This window comes from Miniopterus natalensis, chromosome 14, assembly GCF_054644295.1.
Source record: "Miniopterus natalensis isolate mMinNat1 chromosome 14, mMinNat1.hap1, whole genome shotgun sequence".
Lineage (NCBI taxonomy): Eukaryota > Metazoa > Chordata > Mammalia > Chiroptera > Miniopteridae > Miniopterus > Miniopterus natalensis.
Window position 1 is genome coordinate 7310501 of NC_142094.1, and position 14939 is coordinate 7325439.

General features: G+C 56.9%; 1 protein-coding gene across 1 annotated transcript; it reads left to right on the forward strand.

Moving 5' to 3' along the window:
- Positions 1–11939: 11939 nt before the first annotated feature.
- On the forward strand, positions 11940–14295 carry GPRIN2 (G protein regulated inducer of neurite outgrowth 2). Its single transcript, XM_016214737.2, has 2 exons — positions 11940–11960; positions 12636–14295. The coding sequence occupies exon 2, from the start codon at positions 12642–12644 to the stop codon at positions 14013–14015; it is 1374 nt and encodes a 457-aa protein (XP_016070223.2). The 5' UTR covers positions 11940–11960; positions 12636–12641; the 3' UTR covers positions 14016–14295.
- Positions 14296–14939: the final 644 nt, after the last annotated feature.

A 14939-nucleotide genomic window follows, 5' to 3' on the forward strand; every position in this document is an offset into this window, starting at 1 on the left:
ACAAAGAACCAAAGGAAAGTCCTTTTGGTGCTTCAGGCAATTTGAGTTGAGTTTCTGCCTCTTGAAGTGAAAAAAGAACTGGCTAATATCTTTCTGTGTCGGCGTAAAAGACACATCAGTGGTGGTACCTGCCAGGCCCACAGCCCAGCAGAGGGGACAGCCAGTAGGTGGCCGTGCTTAGACCACGTGACCATGGTATGGGAGATGGCACTGGAACCAGGACTTGTGAGGCTTCCTCTGGCATTAAAGATGACCTATGCCTGTCAGATTCCTCATGTCTAAATCATGAGGTGGAAAAATGGCAGAAGTGAGGAAGGTGGCTGCAGGAAAGCGAGAAGGATGCATTAAGACAGCGACTTTCAACCCTTTTCATCTCCTGGCACATAAACTAATTACCAAAATTCTGCAGCAAACCAAAGTATATATTTTTTGCCTATCTGACAAAAAAAAAAAAAAAAAAAAAATAGGTATAATTTTGATTCATTCACACCAGATGGCTATTGTGTTGGCTGTTGTCATTTTTTAATTTGACCATCTAAGGGAAAGGAGGTCAGTGCCCCTGACTACATAGTCAGGTACTGCATGATTTAAAAATTCTTGCGGCACAGCAGTGTGCCTGTCGCAGCAACACACTGGTTGGAAATCACTGCATTAAGAGATGCCTCCAGGAGATGCGAGGGCCTTGGTGATTCAAGGTATTCAAGCAGCAGAGATCCTGTGTCAGTAGAGGGTGCTAGTTGGTAGAAAGAGCCTAGCAGAGGAACCTCAGGAGGGTGGTGGTGCGTCTTGCTCCAGGTAGGAAGTGTTGCAACACTGGATATTCCTTGTCTATCTTACTTGTTCTGAGGACTTTCCAATTATGGTTCAAATCCAGGTATCCTTATAACAAGCCTTTTTTGTTTTGTTTTTTAAAGTAAGCTTCAGGTGGTCTCTGACTTACTTTGCAAAACTCAACTTAAGCATTTGCCTTCCATGTTGCCACCACAATACTTCAGGCTTGGCTGAAGACTACCACTAAGGCTGCTTTTGGTAGCAAGGGATAGAAATTGAACCCAAACTAGTTTAAACAAAAAGGATAGTTATTGGCTTCCTCAGTTGAGAAGTCAAGGGGAGAGATCAGCCTTAGCCTTAACTGGGTGCAAGGCTCGGGTATGTACTCAGGACCTGACTTCTTTCACATCCTCACTTTGCCACCCTCTGGGCTGGCTCCAGCATCAGGCTTTGTGTAAGATGGTGCCTTCACACCCCCTTATGGAAAAGGGTGAGTTTCATTCTTAGGACTCCCAGAGAAATTCTTCACTGCATGTCATCAGCTCTATGGGACACATGCTTATCCTGAACAGCCTCTGAGGCCAGAGTATATGAGGCAGTGGTTGGTCTGGGCCTGGTCATATGCTCCTCCTCTGAGATCCACCCAAAGCACATGGGTGTAGAGGAGAGAGGCTGAGCAAGTTTTAGAATGTAGGTCGAGCTGCTGGAAGAGAGACTTCAAATAAGATTGGCTTAAGCAAGATAGAAGTTTCTTTCTCATCTACCTACAGGTAAGCAGCCCAGGAGCCCAGGTTTTTCCCATCTTGTTGCTCAACTATCCCTAGGTATTGTGTATCCATGGGGTTTGAGATGTTTCCCTACCTCTGCTGTCCAGCCAGTGGAAACAAAAGAGATTCTTTAAACACAGAAGGAAATTATGACCACTGGGGACAATCAGCAGTCTCAGTCCCAGTCTGTCCCTTTAGCCAATCAAATGTCTGTGTTCCCTGCCTATTCTTCCAAAGCTTTGAAAGCCCTCTCCTTGGGGGAGGTAACCCCAAATGACACAAACTGGCTTAACGCCATGACTCCATGCCAGCCAGGGAATAGGGAAAGGGCGAGGCACGTTCCTTCTGAAGGGCAGACTGAGAAAGTGCATGCACTTCTAACATCTCACTGGACAGCCTAGTACAGAGCATGCCCTGCTGCATGGAGTCTGAGAAATGTGGCCTCGATTCTGAGTAGACATGTTCTCGGCTAGAGAGGTTCTATTAGAAGGGGAGAATATGTATTGGGGGACAACTAGCAGCCTCTGTCTTGGGGTGATCTCCCACATGTAATGGGAAGATGGGTTATGGGGAGCTAAAAAGCAACAGATGTCTACTATTGTCACAGTGCCTCTCCTTTGTGTGCCCCAGCCCCTTCTGTCTCCTTTAATCACTCTGATCTAATTGTCTGTCTGTCACCACTGTCCCCAAATCCCTCATCACGCAGGCCTTGAGGTCAAGGCACATCTGATTCAGTGTGTGTTCAAAGCTCATAGCCTAGGACTGGCACTTGCTAGGGACTCACTAAAATATTTGTGGATGAAACTGAGATGGTGATAGGTATTCCTGGATAAACTAACTTCTCCCCCCCCCCCCCAATCTATTAAACACTAGGTCCTGGGAAGTCAGTGTCTTTTGCACTCAAGGATCCATAAAGCTAGAGGAGTCTCTCACACTCTAGTGACTTTTTGGTCTGAGAAAGATACTGTACAACTAGTTAAAGCTCTCTGTTCCTTAGGCATCGATGACACACCGACACCCTTGAACTTTCTGTGTCCCCTTTTCTGAGACTCCCAGAGATGCTTCCCCCAGTGGTCTTCTGTGTTTTGGGCCAGCTCATTGTCGTTTGACCTTTTGCCTAGCAACAGCATCTTGCCATTCCACCACGCTGTGACTCTGGAGGGAATGTCAGTCCCAGTACAGTGCCCCCCCTGTCAAGCAGCATCAGCAAGATTTGATTTGTGGATCCAGAGATGTGAGGAGGTAGATTTGGGGCTGCTGGCACCCTTGTTTCCCAAGGGGAGGGAGCCTGTGTAAGGATGACTCTAATCCAAGGGAAGTGGAAGGAAGGGGAGAATGGGACAGACCCCTGGCCACATCGTGGGAGCCTTTAGCTTTAGCAGTGCCCGAGATTGGAGTCAACGAATCCTCTGATTTGCCTGAACTATACAATATTAGCTCTTTTACTTAGCATTCGAGGCTGATAAACTACTGGTTAACAGGCAAGTCGTTTAACTTCGAGACAGCGGGGACACAGTAAAAGTCAGACCTTTTCTAGACAGACACAATCCTCTTATTCCACAAGTCCCCTCCCCACACCCAACGGGCAGCAGCTTTAGTGACTCACTTTCCAAAACGTCTAACCCAGTTTTCACAGGAACACAACTCTTCATATCACATTCCGTCAGTTTATGTGCTGTTTAATTAAATTGCATAGTTATAGCATGTACACTTGGAATAAATAGCTTTGATACAAAAAAACTCAACTGACTCTTGGTGAGCCATCGACTCTTGGTGAGAACAGTGTCCGGCCACCAGCAGGAGGTATCCTCCCGGCCAGCAGCATCCAGAAGGCTGTGGCCTGTGCCTCTTCCTTTCTCTCTCTTACAACAGTGAGTCCTAATTAAAACTTGTTCTTTGAGGAAGATTCTTTCTGGGAGATATTATTGCTGGTCATAAACATTGCACGGCGGCCCCACACTGGCCGACAGGCCCTTCTGCTTTCTGTGAAGACCTCTCGGCCTCTTCCGCTTTACCCACCCTCTGCCCCTTCCAGTCTCAGCACATGGGCTTGCCTTTTATTCCACAGAGAAAGCAGAAACCATCACACTTCAATTTCTAAACCTAGGTGACTCCCTAGATCACTTCTTCTTGCTCCATGGAGAAGCCACCACTCCTCCTGTTTCACATGCTCTTGATCCCAGCGCACAGGGACCCATGTTGGCAGCGGTGCCCTCTTTTCCGTTCTTCATCCACTCCCTCTACGGTCCTTCCCCCTGCTGTCAAATATGCTCAATTTGTTACAATGTGCAGAGGACCTGTGTCTGGCCACCCAGTTTCCATTCCCCCTTCTGGGAAAAGGTCCTGTGTGTGCCATCCTGGTGGGCATGGGTGATCCTGGAGAGATTCACTTGGCCAGGTGTCTCTCTCGCCGGGCACATCCAAGGACGGAGTGCACATGGTCATAGGTCCGTGGAGATACAAGCCAGGACTGCATGTGTGGGAGTGGGTTTTGCTGGTTGCTTTGGTACAGAGAGGAGGCTCTGGCCAAGTGCCATTTCCTGAGACTCAGGACCCTGACAGAAGAGGAGCGAACATGGTGCCCTCCCTTGGGACTTTGAATCTTGAGCTGAGAGGCACATGAAGGACCAACAACTGGAATCCTCCTTTCCATGGTGGTGACAGCGTGAGACTGGAGTGGCTCCTGCTGTTGAGGAGCCACTGTCCCTAAGAACCTGGCTTCTGCCTCAAAGAACCAAGACAACTCTCTGGGATCAGCTTCCACTCTGAGCTCCCTGAAGTCTTCCAACACATTCCCTTTTTGAGCTTAACTTAACCAGAGTTTTTTCCCTGTTGCTTGAAATCAAGGAATACATGATGCAGCCTATTAAAAAGGAAATAAAAAAACAACCCAAACCAAAAAATCTCTCTCTTGAACCTTCATCCTTCCCAAGTGACACCTTTCTTTCTTCCCCCTTTATGGCTTTGCTTAAGAGTGTCTGCACCTGCACCATCTTCGATTCTCCCCTCCGACTCCTCCCTCTGTCCACTCTCGTGGCTTTGGTTCATCACCTCATTGAAGCTGCTTGCTCTAAGTGCCCTGGGTCCCAGCAATGTCCCAGTGTCCCTCTTTCTTTTCTGGCTGCTCCTCCTCAGTCCTTTGCCTCTTGGTTGCTCACAGCTGCGTACTGGGACCTCTTCTCTATAGTCTCCCTGAAGACCTTATCCACTTCCATGACTTCAGGGACCCCTGTGCCTGTGATACCCAGACCTCCTAGGAAACTCTAGTCCTGTATTTTCAACTTGCCTCTCCACCTGGTGTCTCCTCCACCCCACCGCTCCCCCACTCAACTCCTGAGCACACCATGTTTGCTCCTCTTCTGTCAGGGTTCTGAGTCTCGGGAAATGGCACTTGGCCAGAGCCTCCTCTCTGTACCAAAGCAACCAACAAAACCCACTCCCACACATGCAGTCCTCCCTTGTATCTCCAGAACCTGACAGGAGGAACCTGAGAAATATTTGATCAAACGACTGATAGCAGCAAGAACACTACAGAACACTTCCACAAGCCCCATCTTCCGCACAGTCCTGTGAGTATAATTATCGCCACTCTGCAGGTGAGGTAATCAACACCCAGAGATATGAACAGTATTGCCTGGGTGTGGGACTGACAAGTATGTGAATGGGGGTGGGGGGAGTGAGGACTGCAGTTTATGTCTGACTCCCCATCCCAGGCTCTCCCTGGGGAGCCAGGGGAGTGTCCTTGACAAATGGAAGAAGAGGACCAGTTGAACAAGAGGCCAAGCCAGGGTTATGCTCAGAGGCCCTGGTGGCAGGTTCAGTCCAGCTGTGTCTGTAGGCATCTAGTGTGGTAGACATTTGTTAACACCCAGCTCCAAGCAGGCCTCCTTGAGACACTTGAGGAAGGGCCTTAGCGGATTCTCAGGTGCTCAGGTTGCTGGAAGCCCCAGGTTTCCGTCCTGGATCTGACACCAACTCTATATAACCCCATGTAACTCATCCCTTCTTGCTGCTCAGTTGACTTTCCTAGAAAGAGACTCTGAGTAAGATCTGAGTTGTAGAAGGATGGGTCCTAAGCCTGAGTAGGAGTGGGTGGTGGCCTCAGGAAACAAATCCCACATTTGTCCCCCTTGGACAGGGTCCCCTTCCAGGATGTGTGTGGTGATGGGGCCAAGACCTGGAGCCTCTGCTTGGCACCCCTGTTCGCTTCCAGTGCTCGGTCCCCCAGGTGAGCCATCTGCCAGGCTCTGGACTGTGCACTAAGACCCCACTGGAAAGGGTCTTCCTGAGCAGAACCTCACCCACTCCAACAGTGAGGCTGTAACTGACCAGGGTGGGGAGGGGCAGAGAAGATAGGACCAAGGCTTCCAGGCCTTAAGAAGCAGGATCTCAGGCTGGGGGGAGTAGGCTGTGGTGTTTAAATGCCAGGCAGGGATGCATGAGGACATGACCCACAGGGCCAAATGCTGTGCCTGACCTCGTAGCATCTACTGTCTTCCAGGGCCCATGCAGCCAACTGATGAGGGGCAGCTCAGAGCTACAGACAGGGGTATGAGGACTGGGAGGGCTCCACACGCAGAGCACACGCCCAGGTATGAGGTGGCTGGGTGCCAGGTCAGAGGCACACCTGCAGCACTGTGCCTCACACCCCTCCCTGGGCTAGGTGCCGGGCTAGGTGCCGGGCTAGGTGCCGGGCTAGGGGGACTACTGAGGAGTGAACGGTGCAGCCTCCTGCCTGGGCTTTTCCCTCTGCCCTGCTCCCAGGGCTGGGCGGCCGAATGCAGACCCCTCCTGCCGCGGCCCTGCGGCGCAGGGCCGGGAGAGGCCAGCGCTGAGGCTGGTCCTGAGGCCTCCCAAACTGGAGGGAGCGTCCAGGCGGCGTAGGCTCCTGGGCCACGGGACCGGAGGGGTGCAGACCCCTCAGCAAACAGCCGCGTGAGGAAATCAGAGGTCCCCGAAGCTGGGGTCAGTGGAGGAGGGCGGACGATGGGACCCAATTCTCGGAGACTGGGGCCCAGAGCTAGGACAAACTCCTCTGCCGCATGGCCCTGGGGGGCGGGGGGCAAGGAGCCCCTAGAGGGCGGGCCGGTCTGGAGCAAGCCCGGCCTGTGGCCGGAGCGGGCGGACCGTGGGAGACGGGCGGGTGTGGAGGGAGCAGAGCACTCAGGGCCCCGGCTGGTCGGCGCGACGGGCGTCCCCGGGGCTGGCCCGGGGCCGGGCGTCGGGCGGAGTGGGAGGAGGCCGGCCTTTGGGGTGCGGACTTTGGGGGGTCTGCCCTGCACGGCCTGCGCACGCGGCTGCTGGGGTCCGCGGCTGCGGGCTGGGGACTGGATGCCGGCGCCGGGTTGGGGGACGGCGGTGGGGGTCGGGACGGGGGCGGGGACGGGGGGACCCGGGCTCGGCGGGGCTGGGGAGCAGGCTGGGCGCGGAGCCTCCGAGGCGGGGCCCGGCTGGGCGGAGGGCGCAGCGTCGGGGGCCCGGAGCGCGGAGGGGCCGCGGCGGCGGGCGCGGGGGCGCGAGGTCGGCCCTGCGACCGCGAGGGGCGGCGGGGTCCGTGGGGGCGGGCCCAGGGCCTCAGGGCGCGGCGGGGAGGGCGGGGCCAAGATGACGCCGGGCGGGCGCGGGGGCGGGCGCGGGGGCGGGCGGGGCGGGCGGCCTTGGGGCGGGGCCGGGCGCGCCCAGGTGGGGTCCCCGCGGCGCCCCTCCTCCCGCCGAGCCGGGCGCGCTCCGGCCGGCGGACGGGACTCGCGGCGCCCGCACCTGTGGCGGCCGCGGGAGCAGCGCCTCCGCCGGCCAGAGGGTGAGAGCGGCGGCGAGCGCGCCCGCGGGCGGCCTGGGCGGCGCCTCCCTTCCCCGCGCGGCACCCGGTCCTCGGCCCCTCTCCGCCGGGACCCCCGCCCGGCCCCGCCCCGCGCCCCCGCGGCCGCCTTCCTCCCGTCTCCCCTCTCGCTGCCAACCCCCCGCCCCTGTTTTCAGTGCCCCCCGTTTGCTCTGCCCAGGACCCCGTCTCCCCCCCTGCTCCGATTGCTGCTTTCCGCGCTCATTCCTCCTCGCCTCCGTCTGCGCGCCCCGCCCCGCCCCAGTCCTCTCTTCCCCGGTTCTCCCGCGGCCCTCCATCCCCCCATCCCCCCATCCCCGCATCCCCCCATCCCCGCATCCCCCTGGCCCCGCATCCCCCATCCCCCATTCCCCCGTCCCCCTCGCCCCGCATCCCCCCATCCCCCATCTCCCCATCCCCCCATCCCCGCATCCCCCCATCCCCCCATCCCCGCATCCCCCATTCCCCCGTCCCCCTCGCCCCGCATCCCCCCATCCCCCATCTCCCCATCCCCCCATCCCCGCATCCCCCCATCCCCGCATCCCCCCATTCCTCCATCCCCCATTCCCCCCCGTCCCCGTCGCCCCGCAGCCCCCATCCCCCATCCCCGCATCCCCCCATTCCTCCATCCCCCATCCCCCCCCCGTTCCCCTCGCCCCGCAGCCCCCATCCCCCATCCCCCCATCCCCGCATCCCCCCATTCCTCCATCCCCCATTCCCCCCCCCCCCCGTCCCCCTCGCCCCGCAGCCCCACTTTCCTTCAGCCCCCGTCTTTGCCGCCGGGGCGCCTGTAGCCTGGCTTGGGGCGCGTGCTGAGGGCCTAGCCCTGCGTCCGGGTGGGCTCCGCGCGGGAGGTGGAGCGGGCCGGGTCCCGGGAGGGTGTGGCGCGGTGCGCCCGGCCCTGGCCCCGCCCCGGCCCCTACGGTCGGTGGGCAGCCGTGGAGACTTGTCCCCCGCCGGCGGCTCCGCAGAAGGGCCCGGGCGTCTGCCTCTGGTTGTCTGCGGGGGCTTGGGTGCCCCTGCGCGTGCGGGTGGGCACGCGGGCAGCTGGGCCTGGAGGCTTACCTTCTACCCCAGGTGCCTCCTGGGCAGTGTGGGAACGTCCTCCTCAGGGGAGGAAGCTCGCGCTGGTGGGGCTCGGGTTTCTCCCCGGTGAGCAGAGCTGGGTCCTTGGGGCCACTAACCCATAGTTACCCTAGAACCCTTTTCTGGCCCCGCTTTTTTTCCTGGGCATCTTGTTCATGAAGGGCCCTTTCTGTGATGGACAGTTTTGTCCCCTCCAAACACTCCCTCTGGGGACTGTTCCCTGCCTCCTGTCCGGCCATTTGCTGCTGGGGTGAATCAGACCACCTGCTGAGGGGTGCCACACCCCCTCTCTGCAATGAGGGGTTTCTGAGGTGTGCTACTCTGCCTGGTGCCTGGGGGCTAAGGTCCACATTTAACAATTGGACAGTTTCCCCTCCTGGCCACTTAGGTTTGCCTTTCCTGTTTTGGTTTTGCTGGAAGCAGAAGTCATCACCCCCTTTAAGAGGGGGCTTATGTGGACACTACAAATCTGGCCTGAGATGGGGCCTGCCTTGGTTGTTCCCCTTTGGCACACACCGAAAGGCCTGCGCTCCTGTGCTGGAGCCCCATAGCAAGAGCTGGAATCTCTGACCAAGAGACCTGGCAGGCTCTGTGGCTGGGTCAGTCTGGGAGTTCCTACAGAACTGGGAGCTTTTAATCAAAATGACATTGGTTGATTGCTGCACGTGAGGCTGGATGCTCCTCCAAGTAGAACAGCAGCACAGGATAGTCTTGCACTGGCCACAGGACATTGGCCACTGCACACTTTGATTGGCATCAACTGGGGCAAGAGAGAGAACATTCAAGTGTCATCCACAGAACACCAGGGGTCTTGGCTACCTCTATGTTCCTGTCCTTTATCTTTGCTAAACCATCTTCCCCGGGGCTCTTTAGGGTGAAACCACAGCCTTTTCCATGGTTTCTAAGGCAGTTAGGCATACCATTCTGGGCATTTAGAATGCAGACTCTGCACTTGTGTGTAGGACTGTGCTCGTGTGCCTGCAAGTGCATGCACATCTTCCCAGAGGTTTGAAATAGATGGAAACTTAGTGTGGTGATGAAGACATTGGGGATACTGGTGGAGACTAGGGTGACCTGAAGTTAGGAAGGATTGGGAAGTGAGCCTAGGCTAACCTAGGAGGAGTCTCAGTGGCTTCCTAAGAGCCCCCCCACCCCCAATACTAGTCCCTATAATACCTTGAGCAGAAGTCACATTGGAAGGGGGAAAAAAGATTAACAGTTATTCCAGACAGTCCACATGCCATCACATTTAGTCTTCACAAAAAAACCCATGGGGTGGGGATTTACTTCTTTACTTCTGTTTTTCAGATTGGGGAAACTGAGGCTCAAAGAGGCTAGGCGTCCACATGAAGGTTGGAAGTAGACTTCTTGCCCCGTCTGCTCACGCAGGATGCCACTGTACATGTGGTCAGCTCCCATCACTCTCTGCAAGGCCCCTTTTCTTTGAGATTGGGGGTGTGGGAAACCTCTTTTCCCGGGAAGTAACCTGGGTTACTTCCCTCAGAGCCCTTCCTTCTGTTAGGGCTGGGAAGGCCAGGTTGTAGGAGGAATCCGCTGCTGGGGTTCAGCTGTGGGTTCTTTGACATTTCTGAGCTGTTCCAGGTCTCAGTATTATCACCTGCCACTTGTGGAGGTGGGATGAAGAGAGGAATCAACAGATCTATAACACTCTCCACTCCCCTGGGGTCTTTGTCATCATTGCTCTCTCTGGGTCACCGCTAGCCCTGGGTACTGGGTAGCCACCTGGTGAGGCATGCACAGGGCGACCCTTGTCACTGATGGCTTCTCACCCGCTCCTGGTAGGGTATGATGACACCCCAGCCTCATTCCACCTATTTCTTCAGGAGGCCAGGCCTGTCTTGGTTCTTTATGGCGTTTCTCCCTAGGAGGGTCCAGGGTAGTGGAGCTCAGCCAGAGGCTGTGTAGGCCATCTAGATGGGGCCTTCTTGGCATTCTTGGACCTGCAGCTGGGTGGTTGTCTGCCTACCAGGGGCTGTCAGCGAACATAGCCTTCCTAGCCAGCAGGCCCACCTCCTGCCCTCCTCCGTCTTGGGCGAGTCACTAAACTTCTCTAAGTGTTGGCCTTGTCTGTAGAATGGGAATGATGATGTACCTCATGTAGTTGTTCTGACGATTAAATGGAACAGTGCTGGAAAGGATGTGATTTGGTACTGGGGGCTATTGTTGTCAGTCATCATCGTGATTGTTACTGCTTTGTCGCCCCTCTCTTTATATGTCCATCATTGACACCTGGGCGGGGCCTGGGTCATGGTCTCTCTTGGCTACTCATCCTTTTCATGATCCTTCCAGGGACCAGTCTGGTGTCAGCCCTAAGGAGCGGCCAGGATAGGACACTCCTGCCCAGGACAGGGCTGGGCCTGGAACTGCTCAGGCTAGTACAGTCGTCGCTGATCCCCTGTGGCGAGTGCATACTGTGTTGGACGGTGCAGAGTAGGATCTTTCATGGCAGGAGCTGTGCTAGACTGGACTCCACAGCCAGCCTTGAGCTCTCAGGGTGCTGCAGCTGGGAAACATCCTCACTGGTGGCTTGAGCAACTGCCAGCCATGTGCTGAGCGCGGACCGCAAGAAGTTTGTAATTCAGAAACTGAGTTCCTGAGGGCCCTCCCATACTCTTGCAGGTGGCCTTGCTCACCTGGCCAGGGTGGTTAGTTTTTTGGCAGTTCTTAACAGCCCAGGGGTGGGAGGGCAGGACTGGAATTGCTCAAATTGTACCTGTTGCCTACTGTCCCTGCCCTGTTTCTCCAGCCCATCCTGCCGAGCAGGGAGTCCCAGAGCGATGTTCCTAATTCACAGCTTTGGCAAGGGCTTGGCTGGCCCAGATGCCCTGACCCCACTCCTGGGGCCCTGCTTAGCCCCAGCCTGCTACTCCCCTTGGGTGCTCTGAACACCCAGCCTCCTGCCTTTTGCAAACCCCCCTTCCTTATCCATGGGCACCCTTTCCCTCTTCTCCCCAGGCCCAACCTGCATGTCTGGGGCATACAGCAGATATCTTCTGAGTGTCGGCTGCCTGTCAGGTCAGTGCCGGGTCCTGGGCAGACAGAGGGTAGCGGCCCTAGGCCTGCTTTGACAGCTTCAGGCTGGTGAGAGGCCCACGGCTGGCCAGACTCTCCCATCCAGGCAGACATGGTGCCAGTCCAGCTCAGGAAAGCTTCCCCTGGAGGAGATGCTGAGGTTGAAGGGGCCAGTGCTGACTTGAGGCTACAGATGCGCCAATGGGCAGGCCCAGAGGGGTCTGTGTGGCTGGAGAAAGGGATGGGATGGCAGGGAGGGGGAAGGAGGGTGCAGGCACACTTTGCAAGAGGGAGTTTAAACTTTATGGAGAGTGTATCTGGTTGGTGGTTTGGGACCCTATTCCCAGGGCATAGCTGGATCTAAGTTGGTCATAGCCCGGCATGCAGTAGGTACTCAGGAGATGGCTGTGGAACGAGCAAATGCTGAGTGAGTTCTGCGTGTAAAGGGCTGGTGCAGGGGCCTCTCCTTGCCCCTGGAACCAGAGGTGCGAGTCAGGAAGCTCCTGCCCTTTCACAGCTGCCAAAACTGAGTTCCAGGGACATGACAGCTCAGCCAGGCTGGGCCAGAGAGAACCGAGGCACTTCTCACTGTGTCCTCTGTTCACTGCTTGTTCATCCCACACACCTTCTCTGGGCCCGCACTGTGTACCAAGCAGTCCCAGTCCAGAGCCAGATGGATACTTACAGTCTGGGAAGGAACCAGGCTAGTATTCGTCAGTCGAGCTTTACTGGTTATTAAAATACCGCAATACTTACGTGCTGATTGACTAAGAGCTGTTGCCTCAAAGCCCCACCTATAAGGCCCCATCCACAAAGCCCCAGTGCTTGGCCTCTTCCCTGACTTCCCTCCATCCCATGGTCCAGCAGTGAAGAGTCACCAGTTGCATAGCGAGTGGTCTCCACGACCCTGCTGGGGCTGGTTCTGATCACTGGGTACCGGCTATTTGGTATTTGTAGTGCATTCCTGTATACAGTGTGTGATGACCTTGATTTGAGGTCCTGGGGTCCTGTCACTGTTCCACTTATTTCTCTGATGCTTTAGGCAGGCTGGGACTGAAGCTGTCCCCACAGTGTGCCTAGCACCTGGGAAGCCCACAGCAGAGTCCAGCAGAAGTGCTGCCACTCAGCACAACTCCCTTTCCTCTTCCTCTCTCCTGCAGGCCATCATGAACACCAGCCATCCTAAGCCCGGTGCCGGGTCTCCCCGGAGCCCCCGCCCACAGTCTCTATCCCGGAGCTCTTCCAGCCTGCTGGCTGAAGGCCGGGGACAGAGGCCAGAGCTCCGAAAGAGTGCCAGCAGCACTGTATGGCAGGCCCAGCCAGGTGAGGCCAGCACCGGTTCCCAGGTCCTGGAGGAAGAGGAGCACCAGGCTGAGAGAACGGAGAAGGCACAGGCCTCCAGCCCTGGGCCACGGCCTGGTGCTGTGGGCCATTGGCGGAGCATCACTGTGGGCAACGTGTCTACCATGGGCGGTGGTGACCTGTGTCACCTGCGGGGCCCCAGCGCCTCTGCTGTGCAGAGGAGCCACTCGGACCTGGTCCGCACCCAGAACCGGGGCCACAGTGGTACTCGGAGGGCCAGCCTGAGCTGCTCAGCCCTTGGCAGCTCACCGGTCCATAGGGCTCGGCTGCAGCCTGGCAGAACTTCTGGCCAGGGAGGTCAGGCCCCTGCAGGCCTGGAAAGGGACCTGGCTCCAGAGGACGGGACTTCAAACTCAGCCTGGACACTGGGAGAGAGTCAGGTGTGGGTGTTGCCCCTAGAACTGGGAGGCACAGTCACACCCAGCAGCAGCCCCAAGGCTGGGCCCAAAGCCACTGGGCAGTCAGCCACTACCTCTTGCCATGCTCTGCCCCCAGCAGCTCTACTCTGTGGCATGAGGGAGGTGGGTGCCAGTGGCTACTGCCACGCCTTGCCTGCCCCAGGGATCCTGGCCTTTCCCAAACTAGTAGCATCAGTGAGTGAGTCTGGGCTGCAAGCTCAGCGTGGGGTGAAGTTCCAGTGTAGATTGCCTGAGGGCCTTCCTGGGCATTCCCACTGCTGTGCCCAACCTTGGGATCCCACTGGGTCAGCTATGGAGCCTGGCGCCAGGACCAAGGATGTGTGGACCATGACCTCAGCCAGTGACTTGGCTCCAGTGTTGGCATGCCCTCTGCCAGCCCAGGATGCTGGTGTGCAGGCGACCCCCATGGCAGTGTGCAAGGCTGTGGCCACCAGCCCACCCCTGGAAGCCCCTGTGGCTCTGCACCCATTCCCGGAGGCAACTCTGGGGTCCAGTCTGGAGGAGGCGCCATCCCCTGTGCAGGATGTGCGATGGGATGCTGAAGGCATGACGTGGGAGGTATATGGAGCTGCACTGGACCCTGAGGTGCTGGGCGTGGCCATCCAGAAGCACCTGGAGATGCAGTTTGAGCAGCTGCAGCGGGCACCTGCCAGCGAGGACAGCCTGTCCACCGAGGGCCGGAGGGGACCGCTGCGAGCTGTCATGCAGTCTCTGAGGCGCCCCAGCTGCTGTGGCTGCTCCAGTGCAGCCCCAGAGTGAGAAGCTGTGGTCCTCAGAGCTGTCCTGTCCCATGGACTCAGCCCCAGGCCATGGATAGTGGGGGCGACACTCTCCTTGGACCCACTGCAGCTGTGGATACAGCTCTGCTGTTGGCAGCCAGCAGAAAACAGGACTCAGCCTGGGGACTTGCTACTTGCAGCCGGGCTGGTTTTTAAGGGCTTGATTCCTAAGAGCCACTTCTGCACACCAGGCATTGAACTTTGGGAGTTTCACACTGTGTATAAGGGAGATCCTGGCTTTTCTGTAAAAATCATTGTCTTCTGTCCATTCTCTTCAGAACTCTTCCATGATTGCCCTCAGAGTCTTGATGGCCTTACTTTAAAGCAGAGCTGAGGCATAATGAATCCTTGACATGAAATGGGGGCCCCAGGTGTCAAGGACCAGCTGGGTCTTTAGAGAAGGGAACTGACACTGAAGGCCGCCTACGTGCCACACACTGTTCGCCACCTTAGCTTGTTGAGTCTTTGCCTTCAGCCTGTCTCACAGATGAGAGCACAGGCATTTGGCAGTTGGATACTTGAAGCGGACAGCTGAGGGTCACAGCAGGGCTGGTCGAGGCTGGGCTGGCTTCCTGCAGCCCCTTTGGTCAGGAGCTGGGAGCAGAGCTTCTGGAAGCCACATCCTGTGCCAGGTCCCGTGGGTTCCTTGGGAAATGAGACAGGCTGCATATGCCTTCGTTGAGCTCACAGTGTGGAGGGGTCATCTCAGTAGTGGGGTGCTGACTTTACAGAAAGGCCACAGGTTGCTTCTGAGAAGCTCCCCTGTTGGTCATTGTGTTGGGGTGGCCTCAGGAGCACCACCTGACCCCAGATATGTCGCAGTGCCTGGAATTGCACCATTATTACCTCAGTCGTTTGGCTTAAGGGTTTATTTTCAGCTGATGTGGTTATTCAAAGAAGGGAG